Consider the following 27,859-nt stretch of genomic DNA (forward strand, 5'->3'; position numbering starts at 1 on the left):
ACCTTTTGGACCGTAGCCCGCCACGTTCCTCTGTCCATCAGCTTTCCCAGGCAAGAACACTGGAGTGGGTTGCCATTCCTTCTCCAGAGGATATTCCCAACCCAGGGATCAAACCTGTGTCTCAGGTGTCTCCTGCATTTCAGGCAGATTCTTTACCTGCTGAACCACAGGGGAAGCTATGTCCAGTTTAGTCATTTATATCTCCATAAAGCTGTTAAAAATTACCAAAGAGCATGTTGGAGATTTTTGTTACATTGGTATGTTGATAGAAGAAAGACTGGAGTGGTGTTTCCCCCATATGTTAACAGGGTTCCAGGATGAGAGATAATTTCAATTTTCTTCTTTATGTTTTTCTATATGTTAAAAAAAATATCCAAACTAGATATGTTTCACTCTTGTAGTCAGGGGGAAAAAGTGTTTACTTCAAAATAAGGACAATCTTTGGGACTTCCCTAGTGGTCCAGTAGCTGAGACTCTGAGCTCCTGATGAAGGGGGCCCAAGTTCGATCCCTGGTCAGGGAACTAGATCCCATGTGCTGCAACTAAGAGTTCTTATGCCACAACTGAAAGATCCTGCATGCTGCAACTACGACCCAGCACAGCCAAGTAAATAAATAAATATATATTAAAAAAAAAAACAACAACCAGCAATCTCGAAGTCACTGGGATCTTGTGAAGACAGGCAGCAGTGGAGCCAGGGTATCAGGTACTCCGAGCTCTGAAGCTGCAGTACCTGAGGGAACTAGCTTCGGACAGAACAAGCCAACCTTGGGTCATATCTCAGCTCTGCCACTTGTTGGCTGAGTGGCCTTGAGCTAGGTACCTCACCGTTTGGTGCTTCAGTTTCCCCAATTACAACATGGGGGTGATTGTAGAAGCCTCTGAAGGTGGTTGAGAGGTTCAGTGAGGTCACAGCCGTATTCCTACAGGACGGTAGAGACTAGACAACAAGTAGCTGCTATTCCCTCCCTGTCTTAGCTCAAGGTATTAACCAGAATTGACTTAAGAAAAGGTTTATTTAAAAAAATTAAAAGAGAATTGTGTAATCTCTGAAACAGATATTCAGTTCTGGAATTGAAAGTTTTTTGAGGTTTCTCTTAGCCGGTACCAGAAATATTTCTCTCTCCACCAACGGTAACCACCACTTCTGCCCGCCTCCCATTACCGCCAACAAGCGAGCACCCTCCCGATGTCTCTGCACATGCCCCTCCCCGCCTCCCTCTCTTTCCTGATGAATCACCTGAGCCTGCTTCTCCAGCAGCTGCTCTTGGTGCGCAGAGACCACACTTTAGCCTTCTCTTCTCTCATGCATCCTTTTTCTGCAGACCTGGGAGCAGCCACCTGTGCCCCCACCCCGTCCCCCATGCCCAGCCCAATTTTTGACTTGGCCTTCCCTTCAGTTGTCTGGATGTGTCCTTAACTGCCTTAGTCTGGTTCCCTGGGCAGCTGCCTCCGCTCCCCTGAACCTCCGTTTCCTCATCTGTCTGCTGGCACTGATTATGCCTCCCTTACCTGGCTTGCAAGGGAACGTGTTTTGTGACTTGTGCATGAAGCCTCACACAACACACGTGAGACCAAATTGTCTTCAGTGGCCACCATTCCCAGGGAAGAGGAAACCCCTTCTGACATCCCACCCTCCTCCCAAGGGTGGGCTCCAGCCCCTGAGGACGTCACATACTTCACTGTGACCACCCTTCTATGGTGTCATCTTCAAGTGGCTGACAAAAAGCGTTGCCTGCCATTTCTGTTAACAACCAGTGCTGCCCACCATGAAGCCATCAGTCACGGCAGCCTCTCCACCAGTATGCTCCGAGGAAAATTTAGCATGGAGACAAAAGAATACAGGCCCTAGATAGATAAGATACATATCAAAGGAATAATTTCAATGAGCCCAGATTCTTGCATCTTCCTACACACAGAAACGCACTAAAATCATTAACTCAAGGTGTCTGCTTTTCATGATTAGCAGCAATTATTTGATGTTTGAAAGTGAAAAGAAAATGAAGTCGCTCAGTCGTGTCTGACTCTGTGACCCCATGGACTGTAGCCTACCAGGCTCCTCCGTCCATGGGATTTTTCAGGCAAGAATACTGGAGTGGGTTGCCATTTCCTTCTCCAGGGGATCTTCCCAACCCAGGGATCGAACCCGGGTCTCCTGCATTGTAGGCAGATGCTTATATATCCTGGCACCTTCCTTACCTCTTTGGAGCAGTTCCTCAGAGGGATCTGAGAGGCTGTATCCTGGGCTATAGCCTTCAGCAAGGTCCCTGCATAAAACACAACTCATAACTTTCAGGTTGTGTGTTCTTCTTCAGTTGACAAGTCTTACTGGAATCTTCTGCCGGCTGGTCACTTAAGCTTCAGGCAATCTCCCTTCTCTTCCCCCTTGGGGTCTCAAAGGCCCTTCAGGCCAAGACCACCTCATTCATCTTTCACCTCCCCACCTTTGCTTTTCACCCAAGAAATCCACCCCTTGCATAGAGCTCACCTTGTGAGCTCCTTGTCTGCTAGTTCTATTTGAACCACTGTTTGCATCTCTGAGAATCGCAGCCAGAGACTTCTAAGCCATTAAACTCTATGGGGACAACAGAACAAAGGCAGAGAGAGACAGATCAGCAATCATCACTCCAAAGGGGAAAATACTCCTTAAGAGTTTTACAGGAGTCACCAGGACAAAAGGCCTGCTATCATGTTCCAATAGGAAGGGCCCCTGACCTCACTCATGGTGTATGTGTGTGTGTGCTGGAGAACGGGGCTGACTGTGGCAGGGGTGTGTGTTTGTTGGAGAAGCAGGGGTGACTGGGAGGGACAGGGGCTGTGTGTCTGTGTGTCACTCATGGTGTGTGTGTGTGTGTGTGTGAGTGTGTGTGTGTGGTGGAGAAGGGGGACGGCTGTTGCAGGGACCGTTTCTGTGTGTCTGCGTGGGTGGGGATGCACTTGCAGAGTTTACACCTTTCCTCTGCCTTAAACCCTACCACCGGGTCGTGGGTTACGGGCCCACTGGAGGGCAGTTCCAGCCTGACCAGTGGTTAAGAGAACTTCAGGAGGTGAGTCACTTAGCTCCTCCTCCATGTGCTGGGTCCCTCTGGGGCCCAGCCTGGCATGCCTCTGCTTGCCTTTTGTCTCTGCCAGGTTCTCCTTCTCACCATCCTCTCCCCTACCCCCAATCAGTCTCACTACCTGCCCCGCCACAGGCGTGAGGTCAGCCAGTCTGAAGCAACCGTCTCTGGTCCAAGGACAGGCCCCTTCCTGGCACAGTTCACCATCGGAGAGGAGAGTGCTGAATCGCCTTCCCAGGGCTCCACTGCCCCCTGCCTCAGTGGTCTGGTGGGGACCCCTCTCTCCAGGCCCCACCTCCCCACTGAGGATTGGCCATGGTCATTGTTTAGCTCCTCCACTCCCTCACTGAGGGACCTTGGGCAACTCGCCTCACCTCTCTGTGACTGTTTCTGCCCTCTGGAAAACAAGACAATAACACCTACTCACAGGATTGCCGGGAGCACTGAATGGGAAAACAGTGTTTCCCAAACTTCAGTCATTCAACTTCCAGTCACAACTTTTACCATATCTGCCCATCACCTGCTCTATTTTTTACTTGGTGCCTGTCACTAAATCAACTTTAAATCATCTCACTTTGTAAAAATTATACTTTGCTAAAGAACACAGAGCCCATGCAATACGTTAATAAATGCAGCCTCTCTTGTTCCTTCGATCCATTTTAAAAACTCCTATCTCCAATCCTTCAATTACTGGTCAGCTTTTGAGCTAGCTATATTCTTTTCTAATATTCACTGTCATAAATGCTTCACTACCCTTTAAAGTTTTTATTTATTATTTTTGACTGGGCTGGGTTTTGGTTGCTCTGCCTCCTGCCAGCGGAGAAGGCAATGGCACCCCACTCCAGTACTCTTGCCTGGAGAATCCCATGGATGGAGGAGCCTGGTGGGCTGCAGTCTATGGGGTCGCTAAGAGTTGGACCTGACTGAGCGACTTCATTTTTACTTTTCATGCATTGGAGAAGGAAATGGCAACCCACTCCAGTGTTCTTGCCTGGAGAATCCCAGGGACGGGTGAGCCTGGTGGGCTGCCGTCTATGGGGTCGCACAGAGTCGGACACGACTGAAGCGACTTAGCAGCAGCAGCAGCAGCCTCCTGCCAGTTGGTGGCTTTCTGACAGAGGCTATTCTCTAGTTGCGGTGTGCGGGCTTCTTATTGCAGTGGCTTCTCTTGCTGCAGAGCACAGGCTCTAGGCGTGTTGTCTTCAGTAGCTGGGGCTCATGGACTTAGTTGCCCCTCGGCATATAGGATCTTCCTGAACCAAGGATCCAACCCGTGTCCCTGCATTGCAAGGTGAATTCTTAACCACCAAACCACCAAGTCCTGTATTGTTCCAATTTTTAATGCTGCTGAAGTGAGCACAATGTTTATTAATATACAAAGTCCCCTGGGGAAGGCACATGTAGGCTGTTCCAGCATACTTTAAGAGACCCCAAGGTAACACACAGCAGCCCTGAGTCCATACCCCAGGCAGGGTGCAGCAACTGTGGGCAGGGGGAAACTTCTGCCTGGGGGAGTTGCCAGCCACCTGGAGAACCAGGACCAGGGCCCTCCATGCCCCAGGCGGGCAGTCAGAGGGGCATAGGGAACAAGGAGACATCCTGGGAGTCCCAACTGCAGGCCACTGTCAGAGTACATGCCTCCTGCCAGTCGGTGCCTGAGGACCAAGTGCCAGGATGGCAGAGACCAGGCAAGGGGACGAGGGCAGATGTGGCCTTATTAAGCTCAGGTCTCTTGAGCTGTGTGGGCAGGCAGGGCCTGATTCCATGAGCTCACAGTGACCCGTCCCAGTGAGGAGTTAAGAGTGTGGGGACTTCAAAAACAAGCCAATTAAGTGGTGCACAGGGCCTGCATATAACAGCCCTGTGACTGTGCTCTGCGCCATCAGTTTAAAGCACTTTCACATGCTTTTCTTGGTACGTCACCCTACGAGGCAGTCAGGACAACTCCAGGACTGTTACTCCACAGATGTGGAAATCAGGGTTCAGAGAGGCTGAGATGTGAACTCTCAAGACAGTAAAAAAGGGAAGGCAATGTGGGATATTTACTGGCACCTCTTATGTTTCCATATCTGACCTCATCTAACCTCCGGGATGGTGCTAGAGGTATGAGCTAGAAGCCAAATAAGCAAAGTTAAGAATCCTACCCAATAGAAAGATGGTAATGACGACTCTACATGCAAGACATCAAAAGAGACACAGATACAGAGAACAGACTTTGGACTCTGTGGGAGAAGGCGAGGGTGGGATGATTTGAGAGAATAGCATTGAAACACGTATAATTACCATATGTGAAATAGATGACCAGTCCAAGTTTGATGCATGAAACAGGGCACTCAAAGCTGGTGCATCAACCCAGAGGGATGGGATGAGGAGGGAGGTGGGAGGGGGGTTTGGGACAGGGGGACACTTGTATACCTGTGGTTGATTCATGTCAATGTATGGCAAAAACCACCACAATATTATAAAGAAATTAGCCTCCAATTAAAATAAAAAAAAAAAAAAGAATCCTACCCAAGATGTGGCAGGTTTGAATTTGTTAATTACAGGCAGCCCCCAACTTTATCTAAGTGTGGTCAAGAGATATTCTCCCAGTGAAATAGGGCTTTTAAGGTATTTAGGTACTCAGGCTAGTCTAAGGAGGGCCAGTTAACCCACAATACTACAGAATTCTTGAACATGTATAGTGAACACTAGAAAAACATTACTGTAATACCAGTAATTGAAACAGAAAAGCAATAGCATTTGATTTAAAAAAACAAACAAACAAACAATTATTCTTTATCTTGAATGGTTGTCTGAAAATCTGAGGCCAGATAGAAGAATGGACATAATTTCCCCTGCCCTCCTATTTTAGAACTTAAAGAAAAAGAAGAAAAAACCAGGACTCAATGGACATGAACCTGAGCAAACTCCGTGAGATTGTGAAGGACAGGGAGGCCTGGCTTACCACAGTCCATGGGGTCAGAAAGAGTTGGACACAACTGAGCGACTGAACAACAACATGTGGGAGTGGGGCAGGGAGCACGCAGCAGCCCGTGGGGAGCAGGCTGGAGCGAAAAGGACAGAGTCAGCTGACCCAGTAAGGATGTTATGAAAGGAAGAAGCAGGTGCCCGGGAGCTAGCTCCACGGGAAGGGGCCGGCGGGATGGCCAGAGACCCTGAATTCTCTTCTGCTCAACAGGCTGCTTCCCACGGGAACCAGACGTCCGGCCTCCATAGAAGGATGACAGAGAATCTGCCGACTGCTGGGGAGCCAGTGATTCAGAGGCCTGAGAACAAAGCGCAAGAGCAGTTCTGTTTTCTAGGAAAGAGGAATGTGTTTCCAATGGGTAGAACCAGAAGTGGATTTAAACGCCTGCCTCCACATACAAAAGTCTGGAAGTAGGGGCAGGAGCGGCGTCTAGCAGCAGCTGGATAACCCCTTCTGTCCTGGGAAGTGCAGCCCAAGGCTCTGGCTACTCTCAGCTCTGAGGCTGAGGCAGCAGGTCCCAGTCTCGGAGCCACACTCACCAGCTGTGCGACCCAGCAGGCGTGTCACTTCTCTGAGCCTCACCTCCTCCTGCCCAGGCAATAAACTTGCCCCTCAGGCCACTTCAGAGAAGAACACCTACACACAGAGAAGAACAACTCACACACAGAGTCAGGCATACAGAGTCAGGGGCGCAGACAACATGTATTCAACACATGTCACCTCCCATCCTGGCTGGCTCCCTCACTTCCTTCCCAGCCTACTTTGATCCAAGTCATGAGGCTGCAACTCAAGGGTTGTTGTTCAGTTGCTCAGTCGTGTACAACTCTTTGCGACCCCATGGACTACAGCTTGCCGGGCTTCCCTGTCCTTCACTATCTCCTAGAGTTTGCTCAAACTCATGTCCATTGAGTCGATGATGCCATCCAACCATCTGATCCTCTGGTTGCCCCCTTCCCCTTCTGCCTTCAATCCTTCCCAGCAACTGAAGGGTGGAAGAGGTCTTTCATGATTCAAAGCGGATATAAAGGGATAAGAGGCGTGATTCTAATTTGAGATCAGAGGCTGACAACAGATCAGGCTGTGGAGGCCACCACCTCCCATTCATGGAGCCCTGCAGCAAAGGGGTTTGCAGTGAGCATGCACCCTGCTCCCGGGTCAAAGCAGAGCAGCCGGCCAAGCCAATGAAAGCGTCTATTGCCCCCTAGTCCCCAGTGTTCTCAGGTATCGTCAGAGCTGGAAAGAGCTCTGATTCCACATTCTCATTGGTTCCACATTCTCATTGCACAGATGAGGGAACAGGCCCAGAGACGGGAAGGGCTTTTCCCAGTCACACAGCCCAGCAGAGGAAGTGCTGGGCTTAGGAATCAGATGTGTCAAAACCCAGACTGGCAGCCAGAATCCCCTTTGTTAGGAAACACTTGCTCATTTACCACAAGTATCTGATGAATTTGCTTCCAGTCTTTTAAAAATACATCTGCGCTCAGTTGCTAAGTCATGTCCGACTCTTTGTAACACCATGGACTATAGCTGGCCAGGTTCCTCTGTCCATGGGATTTCCCAGGCAAGAATACAGGAGTGGGTTGCCATTTTCTTCTTCGGGGATCTTTCCGATGCAGGGATAAACCCTGCATCTCCGGCATTGGGAGGCAGGTTCTTTACCACTGAGCCACCAGGAAAGCTCCTTTTAAAAATATATAAACACAATTTAAGATTATATTTAAATATAGCATGATATACAATAGTATACTTTTAAATTAAATTATACATGAACACATTTTTAAAAAAATTAATTTCATTGCCTCCTGGGTATGCTGTGATTATTCAGTGTTTATTGAATGAATGGATGGATTTTTATCTCCACTATCCCAGTCCAAGCCTCAGCCTTCTTATCAGCTTCTTCCTGAATGACAGGAATAGGCCTTCAATTGGTCCCCTCCTCTGGATACCCCTTCACCCAGAGCCCTTCCTCCCTATACCCACCCAGTCCTACCATGGCCTCCACAGAAGGGCCCCCAGGGGACAAGGAGGGCAAACGAGGCTGCTCAGAGAAGTCCCCTAATCCTGCTCCTCTCGCCATCAAGGCTGACCTTGGGACACCCTTTGGACTAGTCTTGGGACAGGTCTGGGACCTCCAGACACCCTGTCCCCTGGATCCACCCCCCAGCGCCCCCAGCTGCTCCTTCACACTAACGGTGCTCCCCTCACTCAACAGCTGGGTCTGCCTTTGCTTTTACTCTTCTTTCCCCCTGGTACTGGGACTCAGAAAGACCTTGAGCCTCTGGTGGGACTTCAAGGGAATAATTCAATCATAGACAATTAGGGCTAGGGACTTCCCTGGTGGCCCAGTGGCTACGAATCTGTGCTCCCAGTGCAGGGGAGCAGATCAATCCCAGGTTTGATCCCTTATCAGGGAACTAGATCCCACGTGCCGCAACTGAGAGTTCCCACTGTGCCGCAACTAGAGATCCCACATGCTGCAACTAAGACCTGGTACAAACAAATTTTTTAAAAAGAAAATAAAATTAAGGCTAGTTTGATAGGGGAACCCTTTCATAATGTACACAGATAACAAATCATCATGTTGTATACTTTAAAAGTCTTACAATTTTACTTGTCAATTATGCCCCAATAAAACATTAAAATAATATTAAGGCCAGAGCCTGGGAAACTGGCAGGACCTGAGGAGACAGAGGCTCAGCCAGGCCCAGCACTGCTGAGGCCAGGGAAGGAGTGAGTTCTCCACAGTGGGGCACACCCCAGGCATAGGACCTGGGAGATACCCTGACAGGAGGTGAGAGAGTCATGGGCAGAGTATCCCTGACTAGGAGGAGAGTCCGGAGTGTGTCTGACCCCCCAGATCAAGGGTAGAGAGAGCTCAAGAATGAGTGTGTGGCCAGCAGGGGAAAGGCAGCTGCAGACAGACGGGCGGCGCCTTCCCTCCCTGAGACGGCTGTGCGCCGCCCCCCGGGGAGCACCCTGGGGGCCTGGCTGTGACCAGAGGCCCTCTGGCTGGAGCTGGTGCTGAGGAGCTCCGGGTGAGACAGGACGGTGAGCCTGGAAGGGCGTGGACCCTCCACCAAGCCCCAGGGCCCAGTGCCCGAGACCCCACTGAGCATAAACAGGGTGGGACGGAAACCAAACAAACTGCTCCTTTAAAGCCACCTGAAATTCATGTTTCAGGAATGTTTGATTTGGGGCTTCTCGTTCCTGCAGCAGGATATTTAAACAAAACAGATCTTTAAAAGCTTCAACTCCAAAGCTCAGAGCCCTCTGTGTGCCTACTTCTGGTCTCCGCTTCAGGAACAAACCTCCTTTACTTTTTGGTCTGGATTGTATCCAAGGCAGATGGAGCCCCTGGACCAAGGCAGAGGCAGCACACGTTGCTGCCAAGGGTTCAAACAACCAGACTTTTTGGCCTTCCAGAGGCTTCCTCGCCAGGGGCTCAGTGAGGCTGGCAGTTGGGGGTGCCAGCTAGGAGCAGAAAGGGCCGCATCCCTGCCCCAAACCCAAATCTGGCCAGTTATTCCCTAGGGAAGAAACTTGGTGGGGAAGAGAGCAAGCTGAGAAGTCATCCAGGGAACATGAACCAGGCTGGGTCTGTCTGAGATTGAAAGAGAGGTGGCCCATCCTCAGTCCTGGCCACTTCCAAATGATCTAAACCCAGAGCCTGCAGAACCAGCAGAGGAAGTAGAGACAGAGGGCCGGAGGGAGGTGAGGGTTACTCCTGCCAGGCTCCCCAAGCCCAGGCCTAGCCCTCACAAGGCTCCCTTTACTGTAGCCCCACACCTGCGGGGCTGTGGCGGGTGTGAAGAAGTGAAAGTTCAGCGCGTCTTTCAAGCACTGGAGGCAGCCGGGCTTCTGCAGATGCTGTAACAGCGGTGACGATGAGAGGCCAGCGGCTTTTCTGTGGCCTTATCACTAGGAAGCACAGGGCCTGCCTTCCAACCCCACTCTCCTGCTGTCCCATCCTGGCATCGCACTGCCTGGCCAGGCAAAGAGCAGGCGGGAGTGTTCTTTCCATGCTGTGTCTGCAGGGGCTGCAGAACAGATACCTAGGGACAATTGGGCAGAAGACTTTCCAGCCCAGATAGGGTCCTGCCCAGGGATCGGTACTCCTGTTTGGTGACCTAATGCTCCCCCGTTCCCCCGACTAGGGGACAGAGGAGGTTCAGGCGAAGGACCCTAATGGGTCATCGAAAAAGCCCTGCCTAGGGCCCAGTCTGCCTCGGGGCTTGTACCCAGACCGAGGACACTCGTGCCTAGCCACTAAGTCAAAGACTCCCAGGAGGGCAGGGCAGGAATAGCCCCAGGGATCCTCCAGAAAGCTCTATCCTTGTAGACAGGAGAGGGAGGCCCAAGGACTGTCCAGGGTCACGCCCACAGAAGTAACTGCAGCATCTTCTCCACAAATCATTTTGAGGATTAAATGAGATAATATAAGCCAAGCACTAAGCCTTCGGTTAGCATCAAACTGATAGTTATCACTGTCGTCACTTTTGTGATTTTTGCCTGTGGGAGCCAAGTTATTATACCAGACCTCCAGAAGATGAGTGCCCTTCCTGTTTACAGTCCAGGCCTCTGACCCACGGGGAGTGGTGGGAAGCAGGAGACAGGGACCCAGTCTTGCCTGGCCTCTACTTAGCTCTATCATCCCAGGACAAGCCCTGCTGAGCCTCTCTCCGAGTGCCAGTGTCTTGGTTTTCTTTTCACTGAGAAATAAGCTGGATATTCAGTGTGGAGATATCCCTCCTAGTGTGGGAATCTCCAATTTCAGCAGCAAAACAGTCCCAGAAGCAGCAGAAGCAGCTGGGGGAGCATGTACCTGGCTTGGAAGAGGAAGCCCCGGTCAGAGACAAAGGTGCCCTGTGCAGGCCCTGTCTCTGGCCTGGCCCAGAGTTCTAGAGGTTTCCATACCCAGGCCCAAGGGCTTCCAAGAATCACATTTGAAAATTATTACTTGAAAGCCGTCAGACAGTTTGCTTTCTGTTCCCAGAAGCGGTCGTCCAAGAAAGGTGGTGAGGGGTGGAGAGAGACAGGCAGAGTCATCGTAGGGAGCGCGTGCAAGACAGTGAAAGGAGGAAGAGGGCAGAGAGAGAGGACACAGAGTGGAAAGGTGAGAGGAGGTGAGGCGGAGACAGACACAGACTGACAGACCAGGGGCTACAGGGAGAGCCAGCAGGAGCGGCAGGCGGCAGCTCTGAGCAAGGCCGGGGGAATAGCGTTTAGAGGACTACCGCCTTGACTTCCTTCAACCCAAGACACCCCCTGGCCTCGAAATAGATGCAACAAGTGCTTTCTTAACAGGAAACCCCTCAGCCTGCGGGAGAGCACAGCCGTTGGGGGTGGGGGTGGGGTGATCTTGCTGTTCCCTTGAACATGCTCAGCCCACACCTCCATTCCCCTTTGGCTGGGGGATACAAACATGCCTTGACTTTCTGTAACACAAGACCACAAACCTCCTCTCCCGACACGCTTCTCTTTTGCTGCCTGACCACCAGGAAACCCACACCCAACGGCAGCCCCAGTGTTGGTATCCCCAAGGCCCCAGCAGGTCATAAAGTCCTAACTCAGGCATCACCTGGACCCTATTGTTGGGATGATTGCTACCCTGATTAAGCACCTCCCACGTGCCAGCGCCAGGGTCAAGCTCTCCACGTGCACTGCACAATGAACCCTCACAAAGGCACAACAGCAGCAAAGATTCATCCCATCATAGGTGGGCCGCCCAGCTTCAGAGCCCATGCCTTAGCCACTACTCTGAACTGAAATAAAGTAAAACTGCCTAGGAAGCACAGTGTCATGACAAAGACTAAATAAGGAGCTTTGGCCCCGCCACTTAGCAGCTGTGTGACCTCGGGGAAGTGATTTGTTTGCTCAATCAGTTCTAGTTTCTTCAAGTCCACGGTGAGAATAACAACTCCAGAGGGTTGTTGTGAGGATTAAAGGAGATCATGTGAACCAGCTCGCCCAGGTCCTGGCCCAGTGAGGCTCAGTAAAGGCTTGTTTCCCAGGACAGGTCTGGCAAACCGTCAGCCCAGCCCCTTCCCTCCACTGCGCTCCGCGTGCAGGAACTGGAAGAGGATGTGGGCATGGCTGGAGAGTCACCTGGGTGCCCAGGAGCCCAGGAGGCTCAGCCAGCAAGGGGCACGCTCTCTGGGAGGTATGAGGACTCTGGCTCCCCAATTCCAGGCTTCGGCCACCTCCTCTGCCCTGTCTCTCCCTGCCCTGCCTCACCCTCAGCCACTGGCAGGGCCCCCTTGGGTGGGGTGGGCAGGGCAGGGCGAAGGCAAGGCAGCAGGGTATCATTATCGCTCCCAGCAGAACTGGAGTCAGAGTTAAGCCTGCCTTCTTATCCTGTCCCCAGGCCCTGCGCTGACATGTCCTGCTGTCTTTGTGGGACTGCCCAAGTCCCTCCTCCTCCAAGGTGGTGCCCGGAGCAGGAACAGGAGAGGCAGCCCAAGAAACGAACACGTTTGGACACTGAGTCATCCCATCCCTTCTCTCTCTAGTGAAAATGTGTGAGATTGAGGGTGCAGGGGCAGCTGGATGAAGTAACCCCTAAAGCCCTTCCAGCTCTAACGAGTTAGGACTCTGACCACTGTGAGCTAGCCATGATGGTCCTCCCTGTTTACAGACGAGGGCCCCGAGGCCAAGCAGGGGAAAGAGGCTCACTCCCATAGCACCCTAGTTGGTAGCAGAGCTGAGTGACACCCAGGTCTCCCAACTGCTGGCCCAGGGCTCTTCCCACCCCACACGCCCTGACCTTCTAGAAGGTCATGGAGGAAAGGTGTAAAGCTGAAAAAGGGGTGTCTACTTCCAGGCTCCCCCTCCTTCCTTTTGTTCCAGGAGTGGCCTGGGGACCCCACAGAGTGGCTCCAGACATGTGGGCAGCTGACAGCCCTGCAGGGGTGGGGGTCACTCCTTGGTTCCTGTCCAAGGGGCGGTAGGGACTGCAGGGCTTCTGGGCTGTGTGTGGAGAGCTGGCCCTGTTTTCAATCCTGATAACACCCCTGCCCATATCAGTGGGCCAAAGACTGCGAGGGGTGTGTCTGGGAGTCAAGGGAAGGCTCAGCAGAAATGTGGAGAAGGCAGGAAGGGAAGGTGGGCATAGTTCAATGGAAGCCCCCAGCCTGGCAGGAAAGAATTTTTGAGGGTGCCCAAGGCTTGGGGGAGAGAATGTAAGGGAATCAGAAGAAGGGGTGAGCCAGCTCCATGAACACCCCCCATCCAGGCCTTGGCCCAGGTTCCTGAATCCTCTTCCTCTCTGGTGGAGGCTAGGACCACCCTGAGGACTCCCATCTGGGAGGAGGACTGAGAGCCTCTCCTCACTGCTCAGCAGCCTGGGCAGAGCTGTGCTCTCAGAACGCACACAAACAAGCCCCTCACACAGATCTGTGAGTCACATACACCCCTGGGGTCCAGGGCTCAAAGAGTCTCATGTCCTCGTCCCCACACATGCGACCATGCATTGTGGGCTTTCCAGACAGGGATGGCTGCTTCAGCTTTACTTGTAAACATGGCCCCTGAGGATTTTTAATGTGGCCGCTGAGGCCTTTTACAACAAGGTTAAAACGGGGCTGCCTTTTTGTAAGGTGGAGAGTACCTTGCATCCCTCCCCAGAACCTAAGGTTAATTCTGAAAGCTGAGAAAACAAGGGGGCTTAGGACAGGGGAGACCCTGGGACCAAGGCAAATGGGGTGAGATAGAACTGGAGTCTCTGGGTTGAAGGAAGCTGGCCAGGAGCCCAAGAGCTAGAGCCAGAGGGGTGGGTGAGGCTGGGCCTGGGGCGGAGGAAGAGGGAAGGGCAGCCTCAAAGAGGACCCAGCTTAGGGAGAACTGGAGCCAAGTCCTGTATCATCACTCACCTCCCCAGGCTGGGCCCCCAACACACAAACAGGCATGCACACACAAGCGCATACCTTCACGGGGCCCTGGGATGCTCATCCAACCCTTCCCTCGCATCTTCACCACACCCCCTTCACCTGGATACACGGGTGGTAGGAAGCAGCGTGGTTAGTGCCCATCCTGAGGGTAACAGAGAACCCTCTCACCCCTTTACCTCCCGAGAAGAGGCAGGGGGAGGGCCCACTCCCAATCGGAGGGCCAGCCCAGCCCTCACAGTAGGCTCCAGCGTGCCGGCTGAATCAGGTCCAGCTTGGCGAATTCCCAGGCGACGGGCGCCCCCTGCAGTCAGACAGGGGTGCAACAGGGCAGAGGCTGGGACTTGGGCGGACACTCCTGCATCGCTGCGTTTTCTCTTCCATCATCTTCAGCCTTCTCTGTGGTTGCTATAGTTGCCCCATTTGAAGGATGACAGCAATGTTGGGTGTCTTGCCCAAGGTCGCAGAGCCAGGCAGTACTGGACCTCGGCTCTTCCCTCCGGGGGGCTTTGTCCCAGCCCTTCAGAGCCCGCCCCCTTCACACTCCCTCGCACCTAGGACAGAGTGTAGCAGGCAGTTGTAAAACGTAGGCAAAGGGTATTTAATGCGCTTGGGGTCTCAGTACTCCCGCCAGGGGAGAGGGCAAGGGCAGGCGGCAGGGCACAGGGTCTTCCCGAGAGGCTCAAGAGGTGAGGTTCGGGTGCAGGGACTCCTGGCATCTCCCGGGGCGAAAGGGCAAGAAGTAGACGGAGCCTCGTCTGGGGTCCTCCCGCAGCCGGGGCAGGACTGGGCTGGCGTGGAGCTGAGCAGAGTCGGGGGTATGAGGGCTGTCCTCGAGCCCCGCCCCACAGCCCACCCACTGCGGAGCAAGACACTGCCCAGGCCACAGCCCACCCACTGCGGAGCAAGACACTGCCCAGGCCACCGCAAAAGGAGGGGGTGGCAGGGTCCCTAGGGGGCTGTGGGTTACCCACCCCCACTTCTTCCCTAATGCTCCACTTCCACATGATTCATAGACCCGGTTTCACAGTAAAAGGTGCCTTTAAATAATGGAATCCCACACCACCAGCCCCCACAATGGTAAACCACTGGACTAGTCTCAATTCTCTTGAAGAGCTGAGGCCCAGAAAGGATAAGTGACTGGCCCAAGGCCACCCAGCAAGTGAGTGGTTTGGCCTTTTCCTTTGGGAGTCCAGGGACCCCTGGGGTATTCTGGAGGTCTGTGACTCTACTGCCAACACTCTTCAGGCCTAAAATCCCCCTCCCTCCAGCTGAGTGTTCCAGCTTCAGGGCCAGCCCAACACCAGGGGGGCTTCTCCCCACACCCACAATCTGCAGACGCCCTCTCCCAACACCCACGCACACACACAAACTCACCTCCTGGAGGACTGCAGCCTCACCGCTCCCTGGGGGACCCTTCCCTGGTTTGTAGAGACCCGGAGGTTGAGGCTGGGGGACAGACCCAGGCTCAGGGAAGGCGGGGGGACTGAGCACGGAGGTGCACGTTGGGAAGCGCGGGGTCTGTATGGGCACCCAGTCAGACCCCACCACTCTCTGCAGCCAGACAGCTTCGGCCATATACCTGGGGAGCGACAAGCCAGATGCAGGTGGTCATGGCCTCCTGGCCTGGTCCCTCTCAGTCTGGGGGGCACACAGCCTGGGCCTGGCCCTGCAGGGAGCTGGCACCTGTCTCCTCCAGGCTGCAGTGCCACTTTTAACCCCTCTTCTTGGGGCCAGAACCCACAGAGGCAAGGAAGGGGAGGTTTCAGGGGCTCCCACTGGGCCCTGGAGAAAACTCCGAAAGAAGAGGAACAGTGAGCATATGGGGCCAGGAGCTATGCTAAGGGGCCAGGGGAAACCATCCAGCTTCACCCCACCCCAACAGCCCCAGGGGCCACCACCAGGCCTCTGCTTTGCCAACTCACTTGGGTCCCAGCGGTGCACAAATTGTTAAATACCAGTTGCTGGCACAGCCGTGGTCGAAGGGGTTGTATCCCTGCAGGTATCGGCACTGGAGTGGGTGAGGACAGGAAGAAGAGCTCAGATCCAGCAGGACCGGGCAGGCCACCCATACCAGCCCTCCGAGTGCTGGTCAGCTCAGCCCAGCCTGGGGCTGCGGCCAGACTCCAAGGACAAAGGAGCCGGAGGGTCAAGTAAAGCGTCCCACAACCCACTGGTGAGTAGCTCTGGCACCACACCCGCATCTCCTGCCTGCACAGGGGTCCTCCCCCATCACCTGTAGCCACTTTTGCAGTCTCCTCCCCTTCTGTCTCCCCTGGCCACACTTCCTTCTGCTATCTCCTTCCAGATACACTTTTGGATCTTCCTTTTGCTGTTAAACTGCTCCAAAGACAGTTCCATCCTTGCTCCTTCAACTTCTCTACTTTCCCACATCTCATTTTTTGCTTTTTTTCCCCTAAAATTGTGCCTTCACTGAATTTCACTATCTGAAAGGGTGGTTTATTAATCCAGACTGCTCCCTTTTACAGATGGGGATACTGAGGCACCAGATGGCTAAGTAACACAGCCAAGATCTCCTTGCTGGGATGTTGTGGAACTGTGATTTGAATTTATGCAGTCTGGCTCCAGAGCCCTTGTGATATAAGCAAGTGGCCCAGCAGAAGTTGGAGGTAAAAACGGAATGAAGTTGAGGTGTTTGAAGAATGCCTGAAATTGGGTTCTGGTATTGGGAAAGAGGGCTTCCCAGGTGTCACTAGTGGTAAAGAACCTGCCTGCCAATGCAGGAGACGTAAGAGACTCAGGTTTGATCCCTGGGTCTGGAAGATCCTGTGGAGGAGAAAACGGCAATCCACTCCAGTATTCTTGCCTGGAGAATCCCATGAACAGAGGAGCCTGGCGGGCTACAGTCCATAGTGTCACACAGAGTGGCACATGACTGAAGTGACTTAGCACACATGCACAGTGGAAAAGAGCCCTGTCTGGTGAATCAGGGTGCAGACCACATTTAGGTTTCTAAAGGTTGGAGATCATGGATTGAGACAGCCCCATCTGAGCAGCGGAGGGAGGGCAGACCTATGGCCTGACTTGGGCTGTAAGAACCACAGGATGTGGGAAGGGAGAATGCTGCCCAGGAGAGGCTGAAATGAGGGACTGAGGCTAGAGAGAGAAGACAAGAAGACCACAGGGGGCTGATGAGTAAGGGCTGTGCAGAGGAGTCACACATGAGCTGAGAACCAAAAATGGGTGGGGTGGGGTGATTAAGTCTTGACTGGAAAGATGGGAAACGGTGCGTAAAGAGGTCCTCTGTCCTTTCCGCTGTCTCAGTGTCTCCACCTACTCCCCCTCAGTGATGCAGCCAACTACAGGCTTCCTAAAACAGGTTTTAATAAAAAACTATTGCCACGTGGAAGGAATCCCATGGTAAGGGATGTTCACTTTACCACTCTGAGTAAACACAGTACTGAAAGTCCAAGGTAATGCAGGAAAAGAAAAAGAAATAAACCCATACATTGTGGAAAGGAAGGAATGAATCATGACATGATTTTCTATGTAAAATCAACAAAAAAGCTATTAGAACTAATAAATGAGTCTAGAAAAATTGTAAGACTCAAGACTAATACACAAAAATCCATTGTATTTTCTTATAGTGATAAACAAATGGAGGGATTTCCCTTGGTCCAGTGGCTAAGACTCTGCTTTCCCAATGCAGGGGGCCCAGGTTCAATGCCTTGTCAGGGAACTAGATCCCACATGCCCAAACTAAGAGTTTGCATGTCGATACTAAAGATCCCATATGCTTCAGCTAAGGCCCAGTATAGCTTAATTAATTATTTTAAAATACAAATGAAAAATAAATAAATAAAATAAAATACAAATGAAAATGAAATTTTAAAAATTATAACACAAAAAATGAAATGTTTAGAAAAAGGTCTAACACAATGGAGTCAAGATCTATATGCTGAAAATTGACACTAATGAAATAAATCAAAGAAGCTCTAAATAAATGGAGAGATATACCATGTTCATGGATTCAAAAACTCAGTATTATTAAAATGTCAGTTTTCAAAACTGATCTATAGGTTCAAACAAAAGACAAATGAAAATCCCAGCAAATGCTCTTATAGAAATTGACAACTTGATTCTAAAATTTATATAAATTTAGGTAAGATAAGTCAAGGTAACGAGAATAACCAACAAAACTTTGTAAAATAACAAAATAGGAGAACGCACACTGTATGATTTCAAGACAATATAAAGCTGCTAAGCAAGACAGGGTGGTATTGATTTAAAAAAAAAAAAAAAAAGACTCCAGAAATACATCTTCACCTGTATAGTCCATTGTTTTTTGACAGATAATCAAAGGCAACTCAATGGAAGGATAATCTTTTCCAAAAATGGTGCTGAAATAACCCATAAGCAAAAAAAAAAAAAAAAAAAATCTTGACCCATACCTTATATCATATACACAATTTAACCCCAAATGAATCACAGTCCTAAATATAAAACCTAAAACTATAAAATATCTAGAATAAAATATATGAGAAAATCTTTGTGACTTTGGGTTAGGCAAAGATTTCTTAGTTACATACCAAAAGCACAATCCATAAAAGAAAATACTGCTAACATAATTCATCAAAACTTAAAACTTCTGATCTTTGGAAGATACTGTTGAGAAAATGAGATGACAAGCCACAGATGTGGAGAAAATATTTGCAAAACACATATCTGAATCTTGAATATAGAAATTGTGAAGTGAAAGTCACTCAGTCAAGTCCAATTCTTTGTGACCCCATGGACTATACAGTCCATGGAGTTCCACAGGCCAGAATACTGGAGTAGGTAACCATTCCCTTCTCCAGGGAATCTTCCCAACCCAGGGACTGAACCCAGGTTTCCCACATTGCAGGCAGATTCTTTATCACCTGAGCCATAGAAATCTTAACACTCAATATTAAGAAGGCAAACCAACTTTTAATGGTCAAATGACTGGAAAAGAATTTTAATCAAAGATATAATGGTGGCAGGACTTCCTTAGTGGTCCCGTGCTAAGACTCTGAGCTCCCAATGCAGAGGGCCTACCAACATTACAAAGATTCATCCCTGGTCAGGGAACTGGATCCCACATGCCACAACCAAGAGTTCGAATGCCGCGCAACTGAAAGATCCCACAAGCCAAAAGGAAGATCAAATATCTCACAAACCGCAGTTAAGACCCGGCACAGTTACATAAATAAATACTTTTTTAAAAAGATAAACTGATGACAAACAAGAACATGAAAAGATGTTCAAAGTCATTAGTCATTAGGAAAATGCAAATTAAAACCACAATGAGATATCACTATACATTTCTTAGATCAGCTTAATTTTTTTAAAAATGACAATGCCAAATGTTAATGATTCAGAGCAACTGGAATTCCTATACATTGCTTATGGAAATTGAAGTGGTACAGCCATTTTGGAAGACAATTTGGCAGTTTCTTATAAAATTAGACATACAGTTACTATATGACACAGCAACACCACTCTTAAGTACATATCCCTTCCCCCAAAAAATGAAAACTTGTATTCACATGCCTGTACACCAACATTTATAATGGCCTCATTTCAGTTCACTTCATTCACTCAGTCATGTCTGACTCTTTGTGACCCCATGGACTGCAGCACGCCAGGCCTCCCTGTCCATTATCAACTCCTGGAGTTTACTCAAACTCATGTCCATTGAGTCAGTGATGCCATCCAACCATCTCATCCTCTGTCATCCCTTTCTCCTCCCGCCTTCAGTCTTTCCCAGCATCAGGGTCTTTTCCAATGAGTCAGTTCTTTGCATCAGGTGGCCAAAGTATTGGAGTTTCAGCTTCAGCATCAATCTTTCCAATGAATATTCAGGACTGACTTCCTTTAGGGTGGACTGGTTGGATCTCCTTGGAGTCCAAGGGACTCTCAAGAGTCTTCTCCAACACCACAGTTCAAAAGCATCACTTCTTCGGCACTCAGCTTTCTTTATAGTCCAACTCTCATCCATACATAACTGCTGAAAAAAACCACAGCTTTGACTAGATGGACCTTTGTTGGCAAAGTAATGTCTCTGCTTTTTAATATGCTGTCTAGGTTTGTCATAACTTTTCTTCCAAGGAGCAAGCGTCTTTTAATTTCATGGCTGCAGTCACCATCTGCAGTGATTTTGGAGCCCCCCAAAATAAAGTATGTCACTGTTTCCACTGTTTCCCCACCTATTTGCCATGAAGTGATGGGACCAGATGCCATGATCTTAGTTTTCTGAATGTTGAGTTTTAAGCCAACTTTTTCACTCTCCTCTTTCACTTTCATCAAGAGGCTCTTTAGTTCTTCACCTTCTGCCATAAGGGTGGTGTCATCTGCATATGTGAGGTTATAGATGTTTCTCCCGGTAATCTTAATTCCAGCTTGTGCTTCATCCAGCCCAGCGTTTCTCACGATGTACTCTGCGTATAAGTTAAATAAGCAGGGTGACAGTATACCGCCTTGACATACTCCTTTTCCTATTTGGAACCAGTCTGTTGTTCCACATCCAGTTCTAACTGTTGCTTCTTGACCTGCATACAGATTTCTCAGGAAGCAGGTAAGGTGGTCTGGTATTCTCACCTCTTTAAGAATTTTCTATAGTTTGTTGTGATCCACACAGTCAAAGGCCTTGGCATAGTCAATAAAGCAGAAGTAGATGTTTTTCTGGAACTCTCGTGCTTTTTCGATGATCCAACAGATGTTGGCAATTTGATCTCTGGTTCCTCTGCCTTTTCTAAATCCAGCTTGAACATCTGGAAGTTCATGGTTCATGTACTGTTGAAGCCTGGTTTGGAGAATTTTGAGCATTAATTTGCTAGCATGTGAGATGAGTGCAATTGTGCGGTAGTTTGAACATTCTTTGGCATTGCCTTCTTTGGGACTGGAGTGAAAACTGACCTTTTCCAGTCCTGTGGCCACTGCTGAGTTTTCCAAATTTGCTGGTATATTGAGTGCAGCACTTTCACAGCATCATCTTTCAGGTTTTGAAATAGCTCAACTGGAATTTTATCACCTCCACTAGCTTTGTTTGTAGTGATGCTTCCTAAGTGATGCTTCCACTTGACTTTGCATTCCAAGATATCTGGCTCTAGGTGAGTGATCACACCACCATGGTTATCTGAGTAATGAAGATCTTTTTTGTACAGTTCTTCTGTGTATTCTTGCCACCTCTTCTTAATATCTTCTGCTTCTGTTAGATCCATACCATTTCTGTCTCTTATTGTGCCTGAAATGTTCCCTTTGTATCTCTGATTTTCTTGAAGAGATCTCTAGTCTCTCCCATTCTATTGTCTTCCTTTATTTCTTTGCATTGGTCACTGAGAAAGGCTTATCTCTCCTTGCTATTCTATGAAACTCTGCATTCAAATTGGTATATCTTTCCTTTTCTCCTTTGCCTTTTCCTTCTCTTCTTTTCTCAGCCATTTGTAAGGCCTTCTCAGACAATCATTTTGCCTTTTTGGATTTTTCTTGAGGATGGTCTTGATACCTGCCTCCGGTACAATGTCACAAACCTCCATCCATAGTTCTTCAGGCACTCTATCTCTCAGATCTAATCCCTTGAATCTATTTGTCACTTCCACTGTATAATTGTAAGGGATTTGATTTAGGTCATACCTGAACTGTCTAGTGGTTTCTTCAATTTAAGTCTGAATTTAGCAATAAGGAGTTCATGATCTGAGCCACAGTCAGCTCCCAGTCTTGTTTTTGCTGACTGTATAGAGCTGTATCGGAGAAGGTGATGGCACGCCACTCCAGTACTCTTGCCTGGAAAATCTCATGGACAGAGGAGCCTGGTAGGCTGCAGTCCATGGGGTCACTAGGAGTCGGACACAACTGAGCGACTTCACTTTCACTTTTCACTTTCATGCATTGGAGAAGGAAATGGAAACCCACTCCAGTGTTCTTGCCTGGAGAATCCCAAGGACGGCGGAGCCTGGTGGGCTGCCGTTTCTGGGGTCGCAGAGAGTCGGACATGACTGAAGTGACTTAGCAGACTTAGCATAGAGCTGTATATTGTCACACTGCTTATTTAACTTATATGCAGAGTACATCATGAGAAACGCTGGGCTGGATGAAGCACAAGCTGGAATTAAGATTACCGGGAGAAACATCTATAACCTCACATATGCAGATGACACCACCCTTATGGCAGAAAGTGAAGAACTAAAGAGCCTCTTGATGAAAGTGAAAGAGGAGAGTGAAAAAGTTGGCTTAAAACTCAACATTCAGAAAACTAAGATCATGGCATCTGGTCCCATCACTTCATGGCAAATAGGTGGGGAAACAGTGGAAACAGTGACATACTTTATTTTGGGGGGCTCCAAAATCACTGCAGATGGTGACTGCAGCCATGAAATTAAAAGACGCTTGCTCCTTGGAAGAAAAGTTATGACAAACCTAGACAGCATATTAAAAAGCAGAGACATTACTTTGCCAGCAAAGGTCTGTCTAGTCAAAGCTGTGGTTTTTTCAGCAGTTATGTATGGATGAGAGTTGGACTATAAAGAAAGCTGAGTGCCGAAGAAGTGATGCTTTTGAACTGTGGTGTTGGAGAAGACTCTTGAGAGTCCCTTGGACTCCAAGGAGATCCAACCAGTCCACCCTAAAGGAAATCAGTCCTGAATATTCATTGGAAAGACTGATGCTGAAGCTGAAACTCCAATACTTTGGCCACCTCATGCGAAGAGCTGACTCATTTGAAAAGACCTTGATGCTGGGAAAGATTGAAGGCAGGAGGAGAAGGGGATGACAGAGGATGAGATGGTTGGATGGCATCACTGACTCAATGGACATGAGTTTGAGTAAACTCCAGGAGTTGGTGATGGACAGAGAGGCCTGGCATGCTGCAGTTCATGGGATTGCAAAGAGTTGGACACGACTGGGCAACTGAACTGAACTGAATGAGGATAATGGCGACCTCCATTAAAAGGTCCCATGCATGCACTGCTGCACTGAGTGCCCCCGACCCTGCAGCAAGCCACCGCTGACCCACGCCTCTGCCGGAGACTCCTGGACACTCACGGGCAAGTCTGGGTCAGTCTCTTGTGGGGTCACTGCTCCTTTCTCCTGGGTCCTGGTATGCACAAGGTTTTGTCTGTCCTCCAAGAGTTGTTTCCCCAGTCCTGTGTAAGTTCTGGCAGCTCTATGCTGGGGTTAATTGCAACTCCTCCAGGAGGGCTTATGCCATACCCAGATCTACTGTACTCAGAGCCCCTGCGCTTGTGGCAGGCCACTGCTGACCTGTACCTCAGCAGGAGACACTCAAACACAGTTCTGGCTCAGCCTCTGTGAGGTCTCTGGGTCCTGGTGCACACAAGGTTTGTTTGAGCCCTCCAAGTGTCTCTGGTGAGTATGGGGTTTGATTCTAAACGTGATTTTGCCCCTCCTACCATCTTGCTGGGGCTTCTCCTTTGCCCTTGGACATGGGGTATCTTTTTTTGGTGAGATCCAACATTCTCCTGTTCTGCCTCATTTATAATCACCAAAACCCAAAAACGATGCAGATATCCTTCAACTGGCACAAATGAGTAAACAAGCTGTGACACACCTGTATGATGAAATACTACACAAATAAAGAGAAGGAAACTCCTGATACGGGAAACAACCTGGATGAATCTCAAATGGATTAGGCTGAGTAAATGAAACCAGACTCAGAAGGCTATGATTGTATGAAATTCTGAAAATGGAGAAATTGTTGGGCTAGAAAACAATTCTGTAATTGCCAGGGGCTGCAAGTTGGGAGAGAAATGGACTACAAAAGTCCATGAGGGAATTTGGGGAGTGAGGGGAGGGTGGATGGAGCTATTCTAAATCTTGGTTATGGCAGTGATTACAGAACTGTATGTTTGTCAAAACTCATACAACTGTGCACTAAAAAGGGTGAATTTTACTGTGTGTAAAGAAAAAAGTCCTATCAAGGTTTCCAAGTTTCCACTGCACCAAGATTAAATTATCTACCTGACTTCTTTGCCTTTTAAATCTGGTCAATCCCAGGCAGATCACTTGATTGCGCAATGCACACCTGCTGCGATTAGAAGTGTTCCCTCATCCTCCTACCAACATTCCACAGACTTTTAGGCTTCCGTGCTTTTTTGCAATCTTTGCCCCTCACAGCAATGCCTCGCCTTCTGCCGTCCAAAACCGCTAAGTGGCACGTCCTACTCCACACCGCGGTCCTCACTGAACTCTCAGTGCTCTGAGTTTGTGCTACACAATGTCGGCAGAACCCTCTCAGCGCGTTCGCTGGTGTCCGGTGAGTTACTCTGATTTCCGGTTCCTTGTCAACACACGCGCAGGATACAGCCTTACTCGCCTCCACGCCCATGGCTCAAAATATTGCGCACGCTGCCTAGCACTCACTAGTGCACCTTCCACGCAAGAAGAGCGACTACCGAGCTCCGGAAGGAGGTGAGATCTGAGCTGAATCTGCGTCTGGAAGGGCTCACGAGGCACCTTCGAGAGAGCTCAGGCCATCAAAGATCAGAGCGAAGGAGAAAGCGCAAGGTGCGGAAGCCCGGGAGGGGTGACCACCCACAGCCCAATACCATCATGGCGCCCCGCTCGTCCCCACGTACCTTGCCCTCGTAGGAGCGCTCCGCCGCGCTCACCGACATGGCCTGGATCAGCAGCAACAGGAAGAGGGGCACCAGGAAGCCGGCGGCGGGTACAGCAACCAAGATGCTGCACAGCAGCTAAGGAGCAGCGCCTCCGGGCAGACCTCCTTGGCCCCGCCCCTCGCCTAACCCCGCCCACATCAAGCCCCGCCCCCCCCGCTCCCTGCTTACCCTGCTGCCTTGGGCCCGTGCCACCTCGAGCATTCTCCATCCTTGACTCTGCTTTCTCACCCCTTCGCAGTTCCTCCTATGCCCACCCATCTCTCTGACCCTACCTACCCTCACCTCGTCCCAAACCGGTCCTCTCAGGCGGCTTCACCGTCTAACCCTGCTCACCATTAGCTCTGCCCGCCCCGTGACCCCGCCCCCTCTGTTGACAGCTCCTCGCACCCTCACTGTTTGGTCGTGGGTCCCCACAGCCCAGCGGATACGCAATGGCCTTGTCCATGGAGAAGGATAGGTGGGTCGTGCGCACCAGGAATATCAGGCAGGTGACCAGCATGGCCCCCGAGTAGAGGCATAAGGACAGGACAAGCAGCATGAAGAAGCGGAAGTTGCGGTGACCGATGCAGTTATTGACCCACTTGCAGTGGTGGTCAAAGTCCTAGGCAAGAGGGAGAAGGCTCAGGCCTTGATCCAGGCTCCATCGCCCCCAAATCTTATGCGCTCCCTCTAAACCACCTGCCCTTGACCTCACGAATTGGCTCCCATTCCTAGGGAGAATCTGAGCCTCAAAGTCCTTAACCCTGCTGGCATTCCCCCAGTTAGAGCACCGCAGGGCTCACAGAGCTGCACGTCATGTCAAGAGGCTTTGGAGACAGGACCTGCCTGGTCTTCTCTGGGATAAATCCTGGTGTAACTTCAGACAGGACGTAGAATATCTCTCGGCATCTGTTTTCTCATCCACTGGGTGAGCCTAATAATAACACCCTTGCCCAGACAGTCTCCCAGGGTTGTAAGGACCAGTTAAGACAGCACATTGCTGAACTGTTGCAGACTGTGCACTCAGAACCCAGGAGACCAGGAGACCCTTTGGCCTAGACATTCAGAAGAGGCAGGATGTTCCCCTGGCTGGTCCTGCAGCTTGCCAAGGGCATTTGGACATCCAGTGTCATTGAGCCCTGGGAAGAACAGCAGTGTCTGACCAGGCCCAGCATAGATGTGGATGCCCCTCTACAGTGTCAGAACCAGTGAAGGAAGGGGCCAGCCTCCCGGAAAAGGTACAGGCACAGAGGCAGTGACCTGCCTGAGTGATCAAGAGTGGCTAGGAATTATTGCCACCTTTGGTCTTTAGCAGTCCCAGAAGTAGTTTCACACCCACCACCTGCCCCCATGTGAGTAGGCCTCCTGGTCCCAGACAGGTGCCGGGAGAGTAGGTGGGCAGGAGAGGGGCACTTACCTCCACGCAGATGTTGCACCAGGGACAGTGGTAGGTCCGGGGCGGGCGGTGGAAGCAGCACTTTTGGCACCACTGCAGGCGGAAGGCCCTGTGGTTCACCCATACCACGTGTACCATCAGGGGGCCCTGTTCATTGGATCCTGGCATGGGAAAAGGATTGAGCAGCAGCTGGAGGCCCTTCCATCAGTCTGCTGCAGCAAAAGGGTGGAGGCGGGCAGCCCCACAGCATCCCTGGGCTCAGGAAGCATGGGGACCAGGTGGCAGGGGAATCCTTAGTCCCCACTGAGCAAGCTGGCCAAGCTTAGAGAGGCTGGCAGTCACAGGGAAAGTGGGTTTCCAGCCCGAGGAGTTCTTTGTGAACTCAGGCCTTCGGTACTGTGACCGATGCTTTACAGAATTTGTATGGTAGGGAGGAGGAAGAGAAAACTCAGTGGTTGTGAAGAGCTGGCTTCTCTCCCAGGAAACTTCTGCCCTGGCCCCACCCTCCGAGGAAACTGGAAAACCTCCAAGATTCTGTTTTTTTCACACCTCCATGGTTCAAGAAATGAAATGGCAGATGCGGGGCCTGAACAAATGAGGACATAGGGTGAAGGAGCCCTGAGGCCCCAGTGGTGGTGGGGAGAGATGGGAGGAGCACTTTAGGGACCACCCCTGCAGGCAGGCGCCCCAGGGGGCCAATATCTCACCTTGATGCAAGATGCCTGGGTCTGAGAAGTTGAGTGAAATGAGACTGAAGAAGGTGAGGATAAAGAGGAGGCCTGTGATGACGGGAAAGGCCCATTCCCCATTCTGGGCCAGCCACCTGCAACTGAAACAAGAGCAGGACTCAGCCCTGAAGCTCCAGTTCATCTAGTCAGCACCCACAGACCATAAACCCTGCTCTAAATATCCAGGCTTGTGACAGATCCATAGAGACTCCACCAGTCATCCTGTATTACCAACCACCTGCAGCTCCCAAATGCACCAAGACCTCTATACCTCAAATAGCATTCAGTTCCCTTTGCCTAGAACATCCGGCCCTCCTGACCCCTCTTCTGCACTCCCCCTGCCTCCGTACTATCATTATCTGCTTTCCTTTCTGTTGCTCTGTAAGAAACCTGATAGCTTGTGTGGGAGACTTACGGAAATGCGAAGAAGAGGCCACTGAAAATGACCAGCAGCACCACGTTGAAGGCGGCAAATAAGCTTGGGAGGACCCAGGGGAGCGGGACCTGAGGTGGGGGGTGGGGCTCCTTCATGAGCGGCATGGCATCCTTCAAGAGCGGCATGGCTGGACCTCCCGTGTCCCCAGAGGAGACGAGAGTCACCAGGCTCCCTTCCCACTGCTGGGTCCGGGAGCCCCATGGCCACAGCAGCCTTGGAAGCCACAGCCCAGTGTAGAAGGAAAGGAGTCCCAGTGTGACATCACAGAGGCTGAGGAGAATGGGGCTAGCGGCTCTCCAGCACAACTGTCTGCAGCCTGACAACAAACCACATACCTGCTTGTGCTGCGGACTGAGGGGTCCTCTCCCTGCCAGATTGGCTTCAAGACCACGTGCGATTAGAGAAACGTGGGGAGAAGATAGGTGATGCTGCTCACCCTTTCAGGATCAGTGCTCATCAGAGGAAACAGTGTTCATCGTTCTATCTCCATCTGTTCCTTTTTTGTTATTACAAAATCGCACTTTGGGAGAGGAGGCAGCTAAATCTTCCCTTGTTTCCAGGGTTGGCTTCATGACACAATTCTGGTCAATGAGACAGAGTAGGTGTTGCAGGGTTTCTGGAAAGGCTTTTGCTTTCCTGATTAAAGGGGGAAAAGACACGGTGCAATTTTGAACCTAGATGTGCTGGCTGGGTCCACCTCAACCCATTAGGCAATAAGTCAACACGGGGCACAGACAGAGTGACAGTGATGACACTGAGTCACTGCCCCAAGCCTTGAACTACCTCCCTCT

At 50.5% G+C, this 27,859-nt stretch overlaps 2 protein-coding genes across 2 annotated transcripts in view; both read right to left on the reverse strand.

Moving 5' to 3' along the window:
* Positions 1–24,587, reverse strand: part of TFRC (transferrin receptor) — a 149,533-nt gene extending 124,946 nt beyond the window's left edge. Inside the window, exon 1 of the mRNA XM_019957264.2 lies at positions 24,488–24,587. The gene's annotated coding sequence lies outside the window, so the exon portion shown is untranslated. The remainder of the gene's footprint in view (positions 1–24,487) is intronic.
* On the reverse strand, positions 15,307–27,314 carry ZDHHC19 (zinc finger DHHC-type palmitoyltransferase 19). Its single transcript, XM_070774784.1, is given in 8 exon segments — positions 15,307–15,426; positions 15,429–15,492; positions 15,836–15,921; positions 24,488–24,593; positions 24,958–25,130; positions 25,926–26,065; positions 26,612–26,733; positions 27,048–27,314. Coding segments are annotated over 8 exon segments (957 nt in total). The 5' UTR covers positions 27,194–27,314.
* Positions 27,315–27,859: the final 545 nt, after the last annotated feature.

The sequence above is a fragment of the Bos indicus genome, chromosome 1 (assembly GCF_029378745.1).
Source record: "Bos indicus isolate NIAB-ARS_2022 breed Sahiwal x Tharparkar chromosome 1, NIAB-ARS_B.indTharparkar_mat_pri_1.0, whole genome shotgun sequence".
Lineage (NCBI taxonomy): Eukaryota > Metazoa > Chordata > Mammalia > Artiodactyla > Bovidae > Bos > Bos indicus.